This window comes from Schistocerca gregaria, chromosome 3, assembly GCF_023897955.1.
Source record: "Schistocerca gregaria isolate iqSchGreg1 chromosome 3, iqSchGreg1.2, whole genome shotgun sequence".
Taxonomy (NCBI): domain Eukaryota; kingdom Metazoa; phylum Arthropoda; class Insecta; order Orthoptera; family Acrididae; genus Schistocerca; species Schistocerca gregaria.
The window spans coordinates 691,382,035-691,403,519 of NC_064922.1; the positions used below are offsets into that span (position 1 = coordinate 691,382,035).

A 21,485-nucleotide genomic window follows, 5' to 3' on the forward strand; every position below is an offset into this window, starting at 1 on the left:
ACTTTTAAACCAATTGCACTATATTTCCATTTCCGCAAACAAAACACCATATAAATGATTCATTTTTTGTAAGCCCAACAATTACCAGTCCAAAAGATACTTTTACATATTTTGTAACACATACAATCCATAAAACTCCAGCAAATCCACCATCCAGACCTCATGAAAGCAAGTGAATAAGTTAAGTTTGTTTTCTTTTCTTTAACCACATTCAGCTGTTCTCAATAATGACTGACGTAGCACCGTCATGGAGTACGGTGCGTCCGCTCCTTGTGCTGGACGTTGTAACATTATGTGATTGCCTTATCATTTTAAATCATTCACTAATCGAGCAGTCGCTCGGCAACAGCTACAGTTAGCAAATAATGTTGCAAGAAAGTAAAAGGTGAACGACCTGTGACGTAACTTGTTTATTGTCGAAGCGCCGTCAGAGATGCAGTGAGTTATTGACTTTGAAAACCGCGGCGCGAAAAACGGACAGAAGAAGAACACTTTTACACATTTCTTTTTTTTATTTACGAGATATTCTCGATGAACAGTTACTCATTCTTCTCGTCTCTTGTAACTTGTGTCGGACGCGCACGTCTTGCCGCCGTATTATTATCATTAAAAATAACAACATTTTAGTGTAAAGTAAAGTGCAATACTAAAAGTGCAATACAGCATAGCAGTAAATTTATTGTGCGACGTGTATGTGAAAACGTCAAAGGAATTATTGTCATTACCAGAAGAGAAGTGCCAGTCAAAACGGCATCCATGTTAAATTTTTCATTGCAGTGTAAGTTCTTCTATTAAGTGCCATAAACTCAGATTTAAATGGAATTGGTGTATGGACTATTTATTTAGGGTAGAATCTATATCTCACTCCTTCATGAAGGTATTTAATTTTCTTTATGTTTCTGCCAAATAGACAGTTCACAGTGACGACTTCTTTCGTCGAAATCGGACGGAAGTTGTATGCGGCGAAATATTTTCTACGTGCCACATTCTACCGGTAAATGCATGATAAACTACGGTCCCTTAGGAAATTCATGTTGAGCTATCCAAAAGCAATTATATTTTGAATAGGCATTTACTCTCCTCTGCAATGCAACTTCCGGCTGATCAGACGATCCAACAAGAGACAGCCGCACACGGTCGGCGTTCGCAAATATATTTCCACCGCTGATTATAGCTATATGTTGCAGCACTAAAGAAACATATTGTTATAATTAGCGACTACGAACGGGGACGTTTATAACGTATGTTTATGTATACACATTACGTAAACATATAGTTATAGCGTGTAACTTCTGAGGTGAGTGCAGCGACTACCTGCCCACGCCAATCAACCATCCGATACACGCCAGTCCTGCACACACATAATCATGGCACAGTAGACACAGTTCCACTTTCACAAACCCATATTTAAAATAACATGTGTTCAAGACAGTGGAAATACGAGTGTGTCTAGAATTTACCCCGAAATTCGCAAGGCACTACAATAGCATTTGTTGGTTCAGATGGCACCACATAGGGACATGTATAGGTGTGTGTGTGTGTGTGTGTGTGTGTGTGTGTGTGTGTGTGTGTGTGTGTGTGTTTTATTCTAGCTCATTAAAGGATAAGTTCAAAAGCTAGCAAGTTTTCTTTCTTTTGTTTGAGTCTGATTTCTAATAAGCTTTATAATTGGGTGTTTTGCTAATGGAGTTATTGTCACATGTTTTCTGAACACACACAGAGCTCAGCAGTCCCATGGAAATGATTTTCTTATTATAAATAATATCTCCTCCCCCCATGAACCATGTACTTTGCCGTAGGTGGGGAGGCTTGCGTGCCTCAGCGATACAAATGGCCGTACCGTAGGTGCAACCACAACGGAGGGGTATCTGTTGAGAGGCCAGACAAACGTGTGGTTCCTGAAGAGGGGCAGCAGCCTTTTCAGTAGTTGCAGGGGCAACAGTCTGGATGATTGACTGATCTGGCCTTGCAACATTAACCAAAACGGCCTTGCTGTGCTGGTACTTCGAACGGCTGAAAGCAAGGGGAAACTACAGCCGTAATTTTTCCCGAGGACATGCAGCTTTACTGTATGATTAAATGATGATGGCATCCTCTTGGGTAAAATATTCCGGAGGTAAAATAGTCCACCATTCGGATCTCCGGGCGGGGACTACTCAGGAGGATGTCGTTATCAGGAGAAAGAAAACTGGTGTTCTACGGATCGGAGCGTGGAATGTCAGATCCCTTAATCGGGCAGGTAGGTTAGAAAATTTAAAAAGGGAAATGGATAGGTTAAAGTTAGATATAGTGGGAATTAGTGAAGTTCGGTGGCAGGAGGAACAAGACTTCTGGTCAGGTGACTACAGGGTTATAAACACAAAATCAAATAGGGGTAATGCAGGAGTAGGTTTAATAATGAATAGGAAAATAGGAATGCGGGTAAGCTACTACAAACAGCATAGTGAACGCATTATTGTGGCCAAGATAGATACGAAGCCCACACCTGCTACAGTAGTACAAGTTTATATGCCAACTAGCTCTGCAGATGATGAAGAAATTGAAGAAATGTACGATGAAATAAAAGAAATTATTCAGATAGTGAAGGGAGACGAAAATTTAATAGTAATGGGTGACTGGAATTCGAGTGTCAGGAAAAGGGAGAGAAGGTGAATATGGATTGGGGCTAAGAAATGAAAGAGGAAGCCGCCTAGTAGAATTTTGCACAGAGCACAACTTAATCATAGCTAACACTTGGTTTAAGAATCATGAAAGAAGGTTGTATACGTGGAAGAACCCTGGAGATACTAAAAGGTATCAGATAGATTATATAATGGTAAGACAGAGATTTAGGAACCAGGTTTTAAGTTGTAAGACATTTCCAGGGGCAGATGTGGACTCTGACCACAATCTATTGGTTATGACCTGTAGATTAAAACTGAAGAAACTGCAAAAATGTGGGAAATTAAGGAGATGGGACCTGGATAAACTGAAAGAACCAGAGGTTGTACGGAGTTTCAGAGAGAGCATAAGGGAACAATTGACAGGAATAGGGGAAAGAAATACAGTAGAAGAAGAATGGGTAGCTCTGAGGGATGTAGTAGTGAAGGCAGCAGAGGATAAAGTAGGTACAAAGACGAGGGCTGCTAGAAATCCTTGGGTAACAGAAGAAATATTGAATTTAATTGATGAAAGGAGAAAATATAAAAATGCAGTAAATGAAGCAGGCAAAAAGAAATACAAACGTCTCAAAAATGACATCGACAGGAAGTGCAAAATGGCTAAGCAGGGATGGCTAGAGGACAAATGTAAGGATGTAGAGGCTTATCTCACTAGGGGTAAGATAGATACTGCCTACAGGAAAATTAAAGAGACCTTTGGAGAAAAGAGGACCACTTGTATGAATATTAACAGCTCAGATGGAAACCAAGTTCTAACCAAAGAAGGGAAAGCAGAAAGGTGGAAGGAGTATATAGAGGGTCTATACAAGGGCGATGTACTTGACGACAATATTATGGAAATAGAAGAGGATGTAGATGAAGACGAAATGGGAGATACGATACTGCGTGAAGAGTTTGACAGAGCACTGAAAAACCTGAGTCAAAACAAGGCCCCCGGAGTAGACAACATTCCATTAGAACTACTGACGGCCTTGGGAGAGCCAGTCATGACAAAACTCTACCAGCTGGTGAGCAAGATGTATGAGACAGGCGAAATACCCTCAGACTTCAAGAAGAATATAATAATTCCAATCCCAAAGAAAGCAGGTGCTGACAGATGTGAAAATTACCGAACAATTGACAGGAATAGGGGAAAGAAATACAGTAGAAGAAGAATGGGTAGCTCTGAGGGATGTAGTAGTGAAGGCAGCAGAGGATAAAGTAGGTACAAAGACGAGGGCTGCTAGAAATCCTTGGGTAACAGAAGAAATATTGAATTTAATTGATGAAAGGAGAAAATATAAAAATGCAGTAAATGAAGCAGGCAAAAAGAAATACAAACGTCTCAAAAATGACATCGACAGGAAGTGCAAAATGGCTAAGCAGGGATGGCTAGAGGACAAATGTAAGGATGTAGAGGCTTATCTCACTAGGGGTAAGATAGATACTGCCTACAGGAAAATTAAAGAGACCTTTGGAGAAAAGAGGACCACTTGTATGAATATTAACAGCTCAGATGGAAACCAAGTTCTAACCAAAGAAGGGAAAGCAGAAAGGTGGAAGGAGTATATAGAGGGTCTATACAAGGGCGATGTACTTGACGACAATATTATGGAAATAGAAGAGGATGTAGATGAAGACGAAATGGGAGATACGATACTGCGTGAAGAGTTTGACAGAGCACTGAAAAACCTGAGTCAAAACAAGGCCCCCGGAGTAGACAACATTCCATTAGAACTACTGACGGCCTTGGGAGAGCCAGTCATGACAAAACTCTACCAGCTGGTGAGCAAGATGTATGAGACAGGCGAAATACCCTCAGACTTCAAGAAGAATATAATAATTCCAATCCCAAAGAAAGCAGGTGCTGACAGATGTGAAAATTACCGAACTATCAGTTTAATAAGCCACGGCTGCAAAATACTAACGCGAATTCTTTACAGACGAATGGAAAAACTGGTAGATGCAGACCTCGGGGAGGATCAGTTTGGATTCCGTCAAAATGTTGGAACACGTGAGGCAATACTGACCTTACGACTTATCTTAGAAGAAAGATTAAGAAAAGGCAAATCTACGTTTCTAGCATTTGTAGACTTAGAGAAAGCTTTTGACAATGTTGACTGGAATACTCTTTTTCAAATTCTAAAGGTGGCAGGGGTAAAATACAGGGAGCAAAAGGCTATTTACAATTTGTACAGAAACCAGATGGCAGTTATAAGAGTCGAGGGACATGAAAGGGAAGCAGTGGTTGGGAAGGGAGTGAGACAGGGTTGTAGCCTCTCCCCGATGTTATTCAATCTGTATATTGAGCAAGCAGTAAAGGAAAAAAAAGAAAAATTTGGAGTAGGTATTAAAATTCATGGAGACGAAGTAAAAACTTTGAGGTTCGCCGATGACATTGTAATTCTGTCAGAGACGGCAAAGGACTTGGAAGAGCAGTTGAACGCAATGGACAGTGTCTTGAAAGGAGGATATAAGATGAACATTAACAAAAGCAAAACGAGGATAATGGAATGTAGTCAAATTAAATCGGGTGATGCTGAGGGAATTAGATTAGGAAATGAGACACTTAAAGTAGTAAAGGAGTTTTGCTATTTAGGAAGTAAAATAACTGATGATGGTCGAAGTAGAGAGGATATAAAATGTAGACTGGCAATGGCAAGGAAAGCGTTTCTGAAGAAGAGAAATTTGTTAACATCGAATATAGATTTATGTATCAGGAAGTCGTTTCTGAAAGTATTTGTTTGGAGTGTAGCCATGTATGGAAGTGAAACGTGGACGATAACTAGTTTGGACAAGAAGAGAATAGAAGCTTTCGAAATGTGGTGCTACAGAAGAATACTGAAGATAAGGTGGATAGATCACGTAACTAATGAGGAGGTATTGAATAGGATTGGGGAGAAGAGAAGTTTGTGGCACAACTTGACTAGAAGAAGGGATCGGTTGGTAGGACATGTTTTGAGGCATCAAGGGATCACAAATTTAGCATTGGAGGGCAGCGTGGAGGGTAAAAATCGTAGAGGGAGACCGAGAGATGAGTACACTAAGCAGAATCAGAAGGATGTAGGTTGCAGTAGGTACTGGGAGATGAAGCAGCTTGTACAGGATAGAGTAGCATGGAGAGCTGCATCAAACCAGTCTCAGGACTGAAGACGACAACAACAACAACAAGTAATATCTCACTTTAATTACTTCCAGTCACTACCTGGAAGCACAGTTTCTCACTATTCAGTCGTCTCACAGGCTGTATATCTCCACAGGACACAAAGCTGCTAGATATCACAAGTTGATCTGGGTATGTTACCAACAACAAAGGGAGGTTACAACAGTTCGAAGTCTAACCTCCAACACTGTCACAGTTAAACAGACCAAGTAATTTTTCAAACACATTCAGACCCCCACACTCAAGTACAGCTATATCACACCAGGCAGTCATAATGAAGAGAATTAGATGACTATCAATGTTACCCACCTATAATGCAGTAATTAAAATTCCTTTGCTTGCACTGACATAAAAAGTCACTGCTGTTCTAATCATGATCACATAGAGTGTGACCAACAACTTCTACAGAGTGTCAACAAAGTCTCACAGATAATGACTTCACATCACCAATATCATCTTTGAAAAGAAATGTAAAACATTTTCCCCTTTATGCCAATTATCTACTTCCAAAACAATGAAGCATTGTGGTATTAAGTGTGACATTTTGTCTAACTACAGCTAAATTAAAATAAATTCCTTTGCTCCATGAAGTTCAAGGCACCTCCTCACTATATGAACTCTTCCACATTAAACTCCTCATAACATCAAGAACAGACGTTTCCAGTCACTTGTAATAGTTCTACCAATAGGCTTGTTAGCCAAAAAAGCAAAACTTCACTGCTGCCAACAGATCGGGATTGAGTCTAACAACAACAACAACAACAACAATAATAATAATAATAATAACAATCTGCTCCTGCACGATTTGTAATGTTCTTTACCAACTCTCCTTTACGTTAGGCCATCTCTGTCTTTTCTTACCCCTTGAATTTCTGCAAAGAAATCCTTTGGCCTCACTGGCTGTTTGATTAACTGTGTGCCCTGGTTCATTTTCATTACGGCCGTAATTACAAACACCACTGCAGACTGATTCCTGAATCATTTGTTTTGTTTTCTGTCTTCCCTTTTGACTTCTAACATGCATCTTTCCAACAGTCAGTTTCTGAATGGTTTTCAATACTGAATAAATGTCTAAATAGTTATCCATTACACCAAATTGGTAACACACAATGAGTGTTAACTTTCCTTTTGAGACGCATTGGATGCTCACGGCCGAAAACACTATTAAGTTTCCCATCTACACTAAATGCCATTCGTACACATTTCAGTTTATTTGCCTTCCTGTATGCCAGGAGTCTTTAACTGCCATGAATAGTAAAACTTGCTGCCAGTTTTTTCTGCAACTTCATTACTAATTTACACAGTTTTCTTTCTGCTGTGGGGTTTATATGTTATTTTATTCTCTAATATTCAATTTCTGACCTATCTTTAAACTTGCTCTATTGAGTTAAGCCATTTTTGTTGAAGTTCATGTGAAAAATAGGCAAACAGCACAATATCACAAACTATAAGTAGGTAGTTCAATACATTTTTTCAAAATATATTTGTTCATTTTTTTCCATCCTGAGGACATGAAAACTTTTACATCTGCTGAGATATGGAATCTACTTGCCTTACCCCTCTTTCAGTTCTGAATTTCTTACTGTTCTAATGGAAGTTTTAGCTCTGTAGTATGCTAACAGGCTAAATCAGCAACTTGTTTCTCTGCGAATTGTTGATACAGATTTTGTTCAATATGAGTGAAAGGCTTAAGGGTAATTCCATGTCAATTCCACACAGAAAAGTAAACTGATCCACATGGGAGATGGAAAACTACTACTTTGTAGAGGTATATGACAGTTCTGATAAATGTTACAGGTTGCAAAGTTTCAAAATAGTGTGAAATTTACATGCATCTGTCTCAACACAAATGACTATAATTCTAGTTCTAATCTAGATACATCAGTGAACCTTATATCATTGAAAACCTAATGAGTAGAGCTTTAACACTGATAGGCAAGGCGGCAGGTTTCTAATAAGTTTCATATTCCAGGTTACTGACCTTAATCTTTGACCTTGAGCATTTCAAAACACTACACTTTTTTTTGCTTCTATAAACTGGTAAATATCAACATCAGACACCAAAGACATCAAGACCAAAAATTTATTTTCTTAGCATCAATGTACTATCAAAATGCAGAAGGTAGTACATAAATACGAAATACAAATTATTGAAAAATACAATTCATAAGTAATTTTGTACCAGAATATGCTTTATGTTAGTATATGGTATTATGAACCATTTACCACGTAGCTTCAATGAACAGGCAATAACAAGTGGTTACATATCATTTCACAAGTCTCCAATTAAAATTATCAATGGTCATAATATCTGATGCACGGACAGAGTATATCCTTCCAGCTGGTGTCAATGGATCCAGTCTTGTGAGAATGTCACATCTTCGGCTAACAAATGTGTCTGGTATGGGCGGAAATACAAATGATGGAGATGGTCCATGCTGATTAAACTTCATCTGTTTCTTCATAATTTTATTATAAAAAGAATGGTTGTTACTCAGTATATAGTGGAGATGCTGAGTCACGGATAGACTATCAGAGAACAGAGCTCACGTTCACATGAGCAGTCTCTAGCTGCCAGGCTTTTTGCTGTGCCTATCTGCGATGCAGCATTTCCGCTACATGGTAAGCAACAATTATCCTTTTCATAATATTGTCATTATTCCACTGTGGATTGTCCATTACACACAACTTTGTAAGACATATGCAGCCCACCAACAATTGTCATACATACAGGCAACAAATCTATGTATGTATGTATTTTCACATATCAATCACCAACACTTCTCTGCATGCTAAAGAAGTAGAATATGTCTTTATCAAGTTACTTTCCATTAGGAAAGTGGGTGCACTCAACGACTGTTATGCAATTTATAAATGATAGAGCGCACCAACCATTCATCGTCGAATCCAGATTTTGGCTAGTGCCTAGCCATTATCAATGCACTATTTTTTAAACTCTATAAATGTTAGTTCCCTGTTGTTTGGATGTCAGTCACAGTTCTTTGAATAAATATTCAAGGATCTGTGACTGACACCAAAACAATAGGGAACTAATATGCATCGAGTTTAAAAAATAGTGCATTGATAATGGCTAGCCAGTAGCCGAAATCTAGAGTAGGGAAAAAAAACCTAATTGCTTCACTCTATCATTTAAAAAAGAACATGTCTTCGTTACAATGAAGCTAATGGGTACTTGGAATCGTACTTGTATTCTTGCAATGTCGCTTCAATCAGCAATGACTTAATCATGATGGGAGACTGATGTGTAGTCGAACACGCATGAAAATATTTTCTTTGCACCTCTGAAAGAAGTGTCAGTCTGTCAAAATATGGGTTTCATGTCACTTGAGGCTGACAAGTGGGGCTAATCTCTCTGAAAGCCCTACAATCTCACCCCAAGGTCCTTTACCGTGATCTTCCTGGTGATAGGACATGAAATTCTTTCTGTTTTTGTATTGGGCAGCACATCCATCCAAAAACTAGTAAGTAGGAAAATTCTTTCATGGTTTTCCTTATGCTCCAGCTCTTTGGAAATGCTGTCATAATTTGTATTTTGTCACACATACATTCTGTGTTGTGAAACTTATCTTTTACCTGGGCCATGATTTCTGTTTTTCCATTTTTTATACTCTTCTTTTTCCAGTTGTAACACGTAAGTATGTTCCAACACAAGAGGCAACCTTTCCAATTTTTGTTTATGTATTTAGCCTCTGTCTCTTCACAGGAGATTCGCCCAGAAATTGAAGGTTAGTATTTAAAGAGTCTAATGCTAGATCAGGTGCTCTTTCATCTGCACTATCATCATCTCTAAGTAACTTGCACAGCTGAGGCAGCACCTGCAGGGGTTTAAAGGTTTTGTTGATTGCTTTCTACATTTGCTTCAAATTTTTTCCACCAGGAAATATATCAAGACACTTATTCACCATCCACTCCCGACCACTCCTCAAATTCAACTGTACTCCTGCAAGACCATCTTTAAATTGTTTTGCGACAGTTCAATTTTGACCTGAGATCCATTTTTTACAAGCCTCTACTACAGACTATTTCCCAGTACATGTACAACACTGCAGTTGGAGTAAACAAGCAACACCCATGAAACAAGCCAATAATGACTGGTTGAAATAAAAGTCTCTATGATTTGTTATTGACAACAAGAAATTTTCACCAATTTGTGAGAATAATAGTGACTGCTATTGTCAGCTGTTCTGTAAGAAATTACTGCATTTTGTTAGTGCACTGATGGAGACAAAATAAATTTTTGGTCCTGAGCCTTTGATGTGCCTTCTTGGTATTTACCACATTTATAGTAACATATTGGAGCAACACTTTTTTTTTTTTTTTTTTTTTTTGAGATATTGAAGGTGGTGTCTTTTGAGAGAATCAAGGTCAAAGATACCTTGAATGTGAAAATTCTTAGAAACCAGCCATCTTGCATACCAAAGCAAAGTTCTGCTCATTAGCTTCTCAGTGACAAATTTCAGTGCTTTATCTGGATTACAATCAGAATTGTAGTCATTTATGTTAAATTTCGCACTACTTCAAAACTTTGCAGACCTATAGCTTTTCTAACAACTGTAGCCTAATATTCCTATACTATTTGGTAGGTTTCTGTCTCTTATCTGGATCACTGAACGTACGCCATTTGAAACAAATCTGACAGTCGGGGTGAGTGCTGCACTGAGTTTATATGGAATTACCTTTCCATAAAATCTGTGAATCCCAGACGACGACATAATACAAACTCCTTTGCTTGGTTCTATAGTTTTTTTCACGAGTTCCAAATGGTCTACTGTGTTATCATCCACTTCTAATGCCAGCTAGTTTCTTTGTTTGAGAATCTATTTTTTCCCTAAGCAGCTGTTGATCGTTTTATGGAACATATCATTTATTGAGGAGCTAATGGTGAATAGATCTTCATCTCTCTACCTCTTTTTGTTGCAATGGAGAATAATTACAGTACTGATCAGGTTCTGAGAAACCTCCTTCCTCCACAGACATTTTGTAAACATATTTTTCAGTCCCTCTTATACCATTTTGACTCCAGCTTCAACCATTTCCTCTAAAACACCATCTCCATATACCTTCATACTCAAATGGCTTTACATACCTCAACTGGCATTACTTTCACAATCCAATTTTCATTATGAAGCTCCAGTGGTTCCAATTTTCTCTTGCACTATATAAGCATTTAAATAAATCTTGAATTTTTTTTTGTATTACACTCCCTTACTAGTATGACATTCGATGAAACCCAACTTACGTTTCTGTTTTATTTTTTTTGTATTATTGTTGTTTTCAATTGTTTCATCATGTGTGGTTCAGTGGCTCAGTGATGAATATCTAAATCGTATCAAGATCTTTTAATTCGATCTCCTGTCAGTCCTAGAATTTTTATATATCAAGTACAGCAAAACCCCAAATTAACTAACCTGCATTTAAGGAAATCCTGCTTCTAATGAATATTTTCTTCAGTACCGGCAATATTCCCATAAGAATATCAGTCCTCCGTTTTAATGAACACCACTGTAAGAAATACTCCAGTTTTAAGGATTAAACATGAAACATATTGAAAATTAAAACTGAACCTTTACACAACTGCTAATGTGTCCAAGTGAGTTTTTGATTTATATGTTTCATGCAGGTCATATTTCACATCATCTCATGGCAGTAAATGGTAAATGATTCTTCTGGTCAACATGTACCTAGAACACAGTTTTTTGGGAATAACTCAAATAACCCTGTAGCAATACTGGAAAATGAGCTGAAGGAAAAAGAAAGTGATTTCCGCCTTGCCCACCATGCGACTGTAGTGCATCTAACTGTACGAAGTTAGAGTGTATGAAGTGTGAGCTAAGAAGTGTAGTTGTTTATTACTGAATTTATTAGTTTACTTCTGCAGAGTTATGGCTTGCAAATGTAGAAAGCTCAATTCAGGAAAAGTTGGTGATCAGCCGCAATGTTGAAGACAATCGCTAACAAAAAAACTTCCCCATGTGATGGAGTACAATTTGGTGTCATGTTCGTTGTGCACCATACTAAAAAACAGAAGTGTTCTTAAATGCCAAAGCTTGCCTCTCTCTGTATCTAAAAGGTGAAACATTTGTCTGTCAACACTCAATGCCATGTAAAACAATCTTTTACTACTGTTTTAAGGAAGGAGAAGTACAGCATTCCTACAAATGAACGCATATTGCAGGAGGAGCCTCTTGAAATCATCCTAAAGATCGGTGTTGAAAATTTAAGTGCATCTAAGAACTGGCTAAACCATTTAAAAAAGAAATAAAAATAAAAAAGTGATAATCTCTCATTTCTCAGAAAAAGTGAGGCTGTGAACAAAGAAATTGTAAATTTTTGAAGGAACATTACACTGCCATGACTAACACAGGATTTATTTTACACCTACAGATATTTTCAATGCAGCTTAAACTGACTTCTTTTATAACTTACTTCCGACAAAAATGTATTCTATTAAGGGAGAAAAATGCCATGCAGATAAAAAATAAAGAAACTGACTGCACTATTGTGTGTAAATAGCGTTGAAGGTGAAAAAATACCTCCATTAATAACAGAAAAATTTAAAACCCACAGGTTTTTCACAAATATAAAAATATTACCTTCTGATCAGAGCTGCCGGTGATGGCAGCCAAGTGTGCTTGAGGTGTGTTTGCTTGTGTGAATGTGTGTGTATTTTCTTTGCTGAAGAAGGCTTTGGCCAATTGCTGCATGTGTAGCAGCATTTTTGCTGTTCTTGTCTGCAACACAATGGGTCACCTTTATGATGAGTAGCAATCTAGCCTATTGCTTATATTGTTGTTATTTCAACCTGGAGTTTCCATTGTTTGAAAATGGTACCTTATACTTACAAGTACAACAGCAATGTCTGGATGACGTCATAATCTTTACAAGATTTCTCATAGGGGTGCAGCAGCAGGAAGGAAAAGAGAACTTATTAAGGAGCAATGCCCTATACATCCCAAGGAAACACTATTACTGAGAAATGTATTAAATGTATGTGACATTTTCTCTCCTCCATATTGCACATATCATCTGCAGTCTCTGGACCGGTCCATAATACTCCCTGTTAAAACCAAATACAGAATAGCAGTGGTGTAAAAGTCAATTTCATTCCTCGAGAGAAACAAAGTGATGAGATTCAACATTCTCCAGACTATGCGTATGTTTGTTGGTATCTGGAATAACACAACAGATTGTTTTAAATTGTTTCACAAAGGCTTGTTGTGGTGCATCAACTGCTGTTGAAGATGGCCTTGTTCTACATGAATGGCATAGAAACACTTACACATTCCCGAAAATGTGACATTTCAGGATCATATTTCTTGCAATGATGATATCAAGACTTCCACTTTTGAGATGAATGTAAGTGAGATGTGCGAAGGGCTTCTGAAGGAACACTGTGAGGTAGGAGGCAGTGACAACCATGAAGAAGAAGAAGAAGAAGAAGAAGAAGAAGAAGAAGGTGTGCAGTTGACGTCATCAGGAAATAATTTTCCTCTTTTAATGCAGGCAGATGAATTCTAACTAATATCAACCAAATGAAGTGATAACTTCTGTCGCTACTATATGCTGGAAGGATGTAACAAACAACCCTTCTAAATTCTTTTTTTTTTTTTAAAGAATGATGTGTTCCCTGAAGATTGTGATTTTATAGGTACTTTTACCACATTAACATACCTGAATTATGATTCTCGGCCACTCCCGTGTACTTGGGCAAAACCTCCGTTAAGGAAATCCCCTGTTTAAGGAAAAAAATTTCAGTCCCCAGAGATCATTAAAAAGGGGTCCGTTAAGGAAAGCCAGTTTAAGGAAAAAAATTTCAGTCCCCAGAGATCATTAAAAAGGGTGTCTACTGTATCACGTCTTTCAGTCTGGCAATGTTTTTGATATGAAAAGTACTTAGTTGTACCATGGTTCACAGTCCATATTGAACTATACGTCCCCTGTAACTGGCCGGTGAAGACAGCTAAAAGTTCAGAGGAAGGCAACAGTATACCACCTTCAACAGGACCATGCGTCGTACAGCACTGTGGTGTTCCAACCAATCTTCGGACTGATGATAGCTTTACTTTTTTATCTTCACACACCTTTTGAAAGACATTCCTGAACAGTTTCATTTAATTCAGCATATTCTATTATAATGGTTACAATGTTGGATTTAGGACAACCAAACAAATGTCATCAGTGCTCTTACTGGAAATCAATGTATTAATTTCGTGGATTAACAATGCCTCTTCTCACAAGTGAAATTGCACAGTTGTTCTCCAGGAATGTATATGAACAGCTTTCTTCAATGTCTGGCTTGTTTCTCCTATCATTTGCCTTAAACTCCCACATCCTCTTTTTTATTTGAAGTTTCATTTTCTTTTAATTTATATGCACATAAAATAAATCTGCTGCTTGGACAAGTTCCTTTGTTTAACACTGTTTCTTTTGTCTACGTCTATGTACAACCATCAATACATAATATAGTTAACTATCTGTTTAATGGAATCTGGTATATCTCCCTATTCTTAAATAAATTCTCAGTTCTGACTTCCTGCAACATGAGTCAATTTCTTTGTAATTTGGTATATTTTTACTATGCATCTTACAGGTCTATGATCAATTTCAGTAAAAATATATCGAGTCATTTCTTTAAATAATTACTGAACATTACCTCTAACTGTTAGGTTGAAACAGCCCAACCTGTCACCCGTTAAGGAATCTGCACCACACTGTAGCACAACTGCACTAGGTTGAAATGTTTCCATTACTTTTGATATTATAGGAACAAAAATGGATTCATAGCTTTCATCATCCATTCCATCCCTTAAGGGTATATTAACAGCATAGTATTTTCCTTTTCCAGCACCAATGTCCTGAAAATAGGTAACAGTAATACAGAACAGTCCAAAGAAGTAGCAAAAATGATATTTTCAGAAACAAATATAGCAAACGCATGAGCATAATTAGACATACATGTGTATAATTAATATGATATTAGCAAATTGGAGGAGCATCCAAGGAAAGGTCCGAGAATTAGTGTCATTTACCGAAGGTTGTAATGCAGAGCCGGTATTAGCAACAGAAAGTTTGTTAGCAACAACATCCTAAGTTCAGATTGGAATATTTATCATATGGATAGGTTAGTCACTAATGGTGGTGGTGTATTTATTGCAATAAAGAAGCCAATACCATTTAGTGAGGTTATCACGCATTTAAAACGTGAATGAATCTGAATGAAGTTAAGTATCGAAGGTCAGTCGAAAATGATAATCGGATGCTTTTATAGACAGCTTGTGTCAGGAGCTGTTGCATCAGAGTTCTTCAGACAGAACTTGCAGAATACTGTTAGCAACTTTCCTGATCATGTCATCATAAAATAGGCTGACTTCAACTGGTAGGCATGGATTGAGAGATCATGCTACCAAACTTGAGCCACAGACAGGGATTCGTGTATTACCATCCTGAATGTCTTGCCTGAAAATTACTTTGAAGAGATAGAGAACCAACTAGAGAAGGTGACATCTTGAACCTCCTAGTGAAACTAGACCTGAACTTACTGAATCAGTTAATGCAGAGGAGGATATCAGTGGTCATAATACTGCCACAGTAACTGTAACTACTGGCATTACGAGGAAATTTTCAGAAAAGTAGGAAAATATTTTTACTTAGCAAGAGTGACATGATGCAAACTGCAGAGTATCCGAACAGTCAACATCAAACATTCAGTGCTGAAGGCGAAGATGTGGGGCACAAATGGAAAAAATTCAAAAGCATCATTTAATGTGCGTTACACAAGTATGTTCCAAAAAAGGTCTTAAGGAATGGGACAGACCTGCCATAGTTTAACAGCTGTATTATAAGACTGCTATGTAAACAAAGAGGGCTTCATCACAGATTTCAGAGAAGTCAAAACCTAGCTGACAAACCAAAGTTGAACAGAGAGATAATGAGCATAAGGAGAGCAATCAGAGAAGTGTTCAATGACTTTGAAAGTAAAGTTTTGTCAACTGATGTGACTAAAAACCCTAAATGTTTTAGTCTTAATTAAAGTCAGCAAGACGTTTGAAATCATCTAATCCGTCAGTCAGTGACTATACTGGCACCAAAGTGAGTGATAAAAAGGAGAAGATGGAAATACTGAATTTGGTTGTCCGTAACTGTTTCACAACAGAAGATTGCAACAAGGTCCCTCCTTTCAATCATCATGCAAATGTTGAATGGCAAACACTGAGATTACTGATCACAGAATAGAAAAGAAGTGACAATCACTTCGTAGTGGAAAAGCATCTGGACCAGATGTGATACCTGTAAGATTCTTCAGAAAGACAAATGATACCCTTCCACACTGCTGTTTGGTGATAAAAAGACAAGCTTACTGAGTATTGGTCCATATTTGCAACTCGAGTCAAGAGTTCCATGTACACAGAACTCAACATGTTGCTCTTATCAGAATGAAACTGACAGATGTAAAAGTAATTTCCAGAGTACCCCAATAAAGTGATAACGACTGTTACTGTTTACAATGTATATAAGCAACTTAGTAGAAAGCATCAGAAGCTAAGACTGATTGCAGGTGATGTGGTTGCCTACACAAAAGTAGCAATGCCACACGACAGCACTGATTTTCCAGCATGATCAACAGATGATTGATGACTGGTGCATTCTCTGACAGTTGATCCTCAACATAAATAAATGTAACTGAACTGGACACACACAGGCAAGGAAATTCACTACTGTACAATAACATTATTGCTGACACATTACTGTAAACAGGACCTACTGTAAAATTTTTAGAAGTAACTAACAAAATGACCTCCAGTGTAATGACCACAAAACAAAATAGTAGGAAAAACAGATGCCAGACAGATTCACAGTTCATTTACTAAGCAAGCATCTTACAAGGCTCTAGCTCATCGATTCTTGAGTATTACTCTTCAATCTGGAATGCTCACCAGGTATGACAGATAAAAGAGGGAGAAGGGGTTGATTTTGGAGGGGGGGGGGGGGGGGGGAGGAGAAAAAGAGAGAGGGAGAGAGAGAGGGAGAGAGGGAGAGGGAGAGAGAGAGAGAGAAGATCTGATGAAGAGCAGTGCATTTCGTCTTGGTGTTATTTAGTCAGTGCGGGAACATTACAGAGATGCTCATCAAACTCCAGTGGCAGATGCTCCAAGAGAGGCACTGTGCATCGTGGAGAGGTTTACTATGAAAAATTACTAGGGAGTACTTTCTGGAAAGAGTAGGACACACGTTACTTCTTCCCACATACTTCCCACGTAATTCAAGAAATTAGAGCAAATATCGAGGCCTATCAACAATCATTATTCCCTTACACCATTTACAATTGGAAAAGGGAGGGCTATACAGTTACTGGAACCAGAAGGACCCTCCGCCACATACTGTCAGGTGGCATGCGGAGTATTAATGTACGTGTAGATAAGAGAGAAAAAAAAACATTCAGTTTTGAGATATTTCTGCACTATAGCAGAACAGAATTTTTTGCCATGCTTCAGTTATATCTAACAATTACTGTCAGAGTTAGCTTAAGGCCAAGGCATAATACCATCTCAAAGAATGCGTTAATGGGTCACCAGCTATTTAATGACGACTTCTGGTAGAAAGGCAGATTTACAGAGATCAATTTCGCAGTCAGTGCACTGGTCGCATCGGAAGCATTTTAAATTAAACAATAATTAAAAGGAAGAAATTAGGTTTAAAATTAGTGTAAGAGGAAAAAAATAGTACCTCCAACAAACAGGGTACTGAGTTAATTATTAATCACAACAAAAGATTAAACGAAACTTGATGATAACTTTTTTCCTTCAGGCAGAATGGGTCAAGAGCAGAATACTAAGTAAAAACTGCAGAAAAGACGACTCTCTACTTATAAGTAGTGAACAATTTTAACCTGAGGATAAATGTAACGAAAACCACGGAGAAGTGCTTCCAAAGGAAACGACCTTTGATGACTAGAAAGTTATACATGATAAATAATAGAACAAATACACATTTTCAATTACCTAGGGTATAATTTATGTCACTGAAAGGATCGAGATCAATAACAAAATGAAGTTCAAAGAATGTGCGGTACAATACATAACACATGAGGAGGGAGATGCCACAAATCAAGTTTTATAAGATGATATCCCTGCATTTGAAAATTAGACATTAAAGAAATTAGACAAGGAGAAATGAGAAGCTGCTGAAATGAGATTTATAAGATCTGTGGCAGGCTATATGCTCTTGGGTCAAAGAAGATATGACGATACATGAAAGGAAATGGACAATTTTCAATACAAATTACAGAAATCAGGGCAACAAACTAACGCGTAAAAAATACTCAATTGATGGACAACAATAGAATTCAAAAGATGTTGCTCTGTCTAAACCAAAATGATAACACAATGCAGGAAGACCACTCATCAGATGGGAGGATAATTTGCCATGAAGAAGGACCAGGTCTGCAAGCTAATCTTGAAGACAGTGATGGTGATGCTGACAAATTATAGGAGAGACACTAACTATGCAGAGCCATTGTTGAATACGCTATACACAATTGAACTTATTTGTGGCAAACAATGATCCCATAATGATTAAAGTCACCATTTCTGATTAAAGCCAACCTGAATACCAACACACAAATTAAAAGCTTCAGCGATGGTCAATAAAATTTTTATAAGAAACTGACTTCATGACCATACTTATCAATATTTTTTTGGCAAGACATTACTACATTTTACAACTTCGAAAAATAACATAGATATAGCTTTACGCTAAACAATCAAACTTTTTAAACATTAAAAGCATTTATAGTGACAAAGTTATGAAACCTATGCATGATTGTATATGTTAATTTGGTATATTCTATGGTGTACAATAAAGCAGTGATAATTAGTAATGATAATGTTAACTTCAACAACAAGAAAAAACAACACATCATCTATACAGCCACAAAATTTTAAAAAATCTTCAAAAAATAGGTATCATTATTCACATAACATTTATAACAAAATTTTAAACCTTAATAGCTCTTACCCTCAGATCTCCTGTGCCTGGGAAGTATTCACCGTATTTATGGAATGATACAGTCATCACACGATCAGTAGTATAAAAAGCTTCTTCGACACCATCACCATGATGGACATCAATATCAATATATAAAACTCGTTGGTGATACTTCAACAATTCAAGAATACCAAGAACTATGTCATTCACATAGCAAAACCCAGATGCTTCAGATTTTTTAGCATGATGCAAACCACCTCCCCAATTTATACATATTTCGGAGGCTTGTTTGTTCAATTTCACAGCAGCAGCAACTGACCCGCCAGAGGACAACTGACAAAATTCATAGAGGCCATCAAATACAGGACAATCCTCTCCAACATTAACTGAAAAAGAAGGAGTACCCAAGAATGAAACACTGCACAGTCCTGTCATAATGCATCAGCGGTGAAGAAATAAATAATTCTACAAAAGAATGGGTTTTAAAACTACTGTTTTCTAAACTCTTCAAATACATGTGATAGCATGTGCTCCATCATGAGCTTCATGTATAAGATGGCATGTGCTGTTAATGTTTTCTGGAGGTATTTTATGCCTCTTTCAGGGTAGTTTGGGGGAGGTGGGTGGGGTAGCTGGTAGATGACAACATTATGTGCTCCTTAATCATGTGTTGCTAACAAGTTCAGCTGGAATCACGTAAGTGAAGATTTTAAGAAGCATTTCTATGTATGTGACTGAGTGAATTTGTAAACAGACTGTGTACTATAGTGGAATGACTGATACAGTTTGCAACTTGTAATGCAAAAAGAGAAAGAAGATATGAGAGAAGATCAGAAAGTAATGCACAATAATTTTATTACCAAAGAGTTTAACAGATAACAAAACAAAACAAAAATCACAAAGGAACTTACTTCTTTTATCTACTTTTCTACATACTCACCAATATTCTCAACACATTTGTCCCATCATGGTCCATTTCAATACGCCCTGTTCACGGAAATTTCACTTATGTGATTGTTGCATAGCCTTTGCTAGTGAGGAATTTCTTCACAGTACCAAATATATGAAAGTCCAACAGTGCACAGTCAAGACCACCCAAATTTGATGATTTTATCACAACAAGAGCAGCAACATGTGGGCAAGCATTGTCAGCTAAGTCCACCAATAACATACCATACCCATCCCAGAACACTGTCACAAGCACTTTCCTAGCAGATTGAGCTGCTTTGATTTTTTTTTTTTTTTTTGTGTAAAAAAGAGTGTTTCCACTATACAGAGGCCTGCTCAATTTCGGGCGTGTAGTGGCACACCCACAACTCATCACCAGTGATGATTCCTTACCCCTCTGTGGGGTAACACCTTATGTGACACAAGCCTGTGACCATTTGCTGGCCCTAGTGGTTGCCTGTCAGGTTCTTAGGCACCCAGTGAACAGTAACTTTACAAAATTTCAATGTGTTATGAACAGTATCACACATCATACCATAAGAAATGTAAGAAATGCTGAACTGCTGTAATAAAGTTCACAGTAGCACTCGTTAAGTCATTAAAAATTACTGTTTCCATTGCTCTGACATTGTGCAGGGTTGCATCTGTTACCAGCCGCCCAGAGCGTAATGAATCACTGATTACAGACGGCCCTCTTGGAAGAATGCACACTACCTGGAACCATTGCTACAGTCCGTATAGTCATCCCCATACAAGCCACACATGTCTTTGTTAATTTAATTTGGTTTATGCCCTTTGGCCCACAAATATCGAACTACACTTCGCTGCTCTTCACAAGCTGACGACAGTAACATGTGTGTCGTGCGAGTTTTGTAAATCAGGTTCCTCTCGCTAGAGCCACATATGAAAATAAAATACCCTCTTTAGCACAAACTTCCAACTATAGCATTGTGAAATTTCAACATTGGAGCTGCAGTACCAGGGCAGAAAAAAAAATTATTGTGCATTACTTTCCATTCCTCCCTCGTACTTTTTACTGTCACCCAATAATTCTTCATATGATTAAGTGATTTCAGGGCATAAGAATGCAGCTGACAGGAAGGAAAACTGAATTTTTCATCCATCAGTATTTACATCATGCCTTATGGAAGGTAGTTGGAAACAGCAACTTTTGATACTAATAAAAATCTACACTGAAAATTTCTCATGCAAGTTAAGGAAAAGAAAACACTAATTCCAATGTGTGTTATGGCGTAATATGCTACAGCTAAGATCAGAAACTATTTATTCTACACAATATTTTGCACAATCCCATTCAGTGACCTTGGAATTCTTTACACTTGCTAATACATTTACTCCCTAATAGTATTTGTGCTTAATAATGAAACTGAATTTAACATGAACTGTGAAATTCAAAATCATGACACGAGAAGTAAAAACTGTTTCAACAGACTATACATGTCTGTCTATGGTTCAGAATGGAATTTTATGTTCTGCTGGAAAATTATATAACAGGCTGCAGTAAAAACTAGAAGTAAATCCCCAGACACTCAAACTCAAGGTAAATGTATTTAGATACCATTCCTTCTATAAACAGTCTGGTATTTACCATGAGCAATTTAGAGCAACCACAGGAAACATAAATCAGGATGGCAGAAGAAGATTACCAAGGCCTTCACAGATAGCCCCCCCCCCCCCCCCCCACCTCAGCGCGCGCGCGCACACACGCA

At 37.7% G+C, this 21,485-nt stretch overlaps 1 protein-coding gene across 2 annotated transcripts in view; it reads right to left on the reverse strand.

The window, feature by feature from the left end:
- Window positions 1-21,485, reverse strand: part of LOC126354430 (histone deacetylase HDAC1) — a 129,448-nt gene that overhangs the window by 55,623 nt on the left and 52,340 nt on the right. For both annotated transcript variants that reach the window (XM_050004079.1, XM_050004078.1), the window contains exons 4-5: window positions 18,838-19,193; window positions 14,477-14,678 (exon numbers count right to left, since the gene is read on the reverse strand). In XM_050004079.1, coding sequence (XP_049860036.1) covers window positions 14,477-14,678; window positions 18,838-19,193 — 558 coding nt within the window. The remainder of the gene's footprint in view (window positions 1-14,476; window positions 14,679-18,837; window positions 19,194-21,485) is intronic.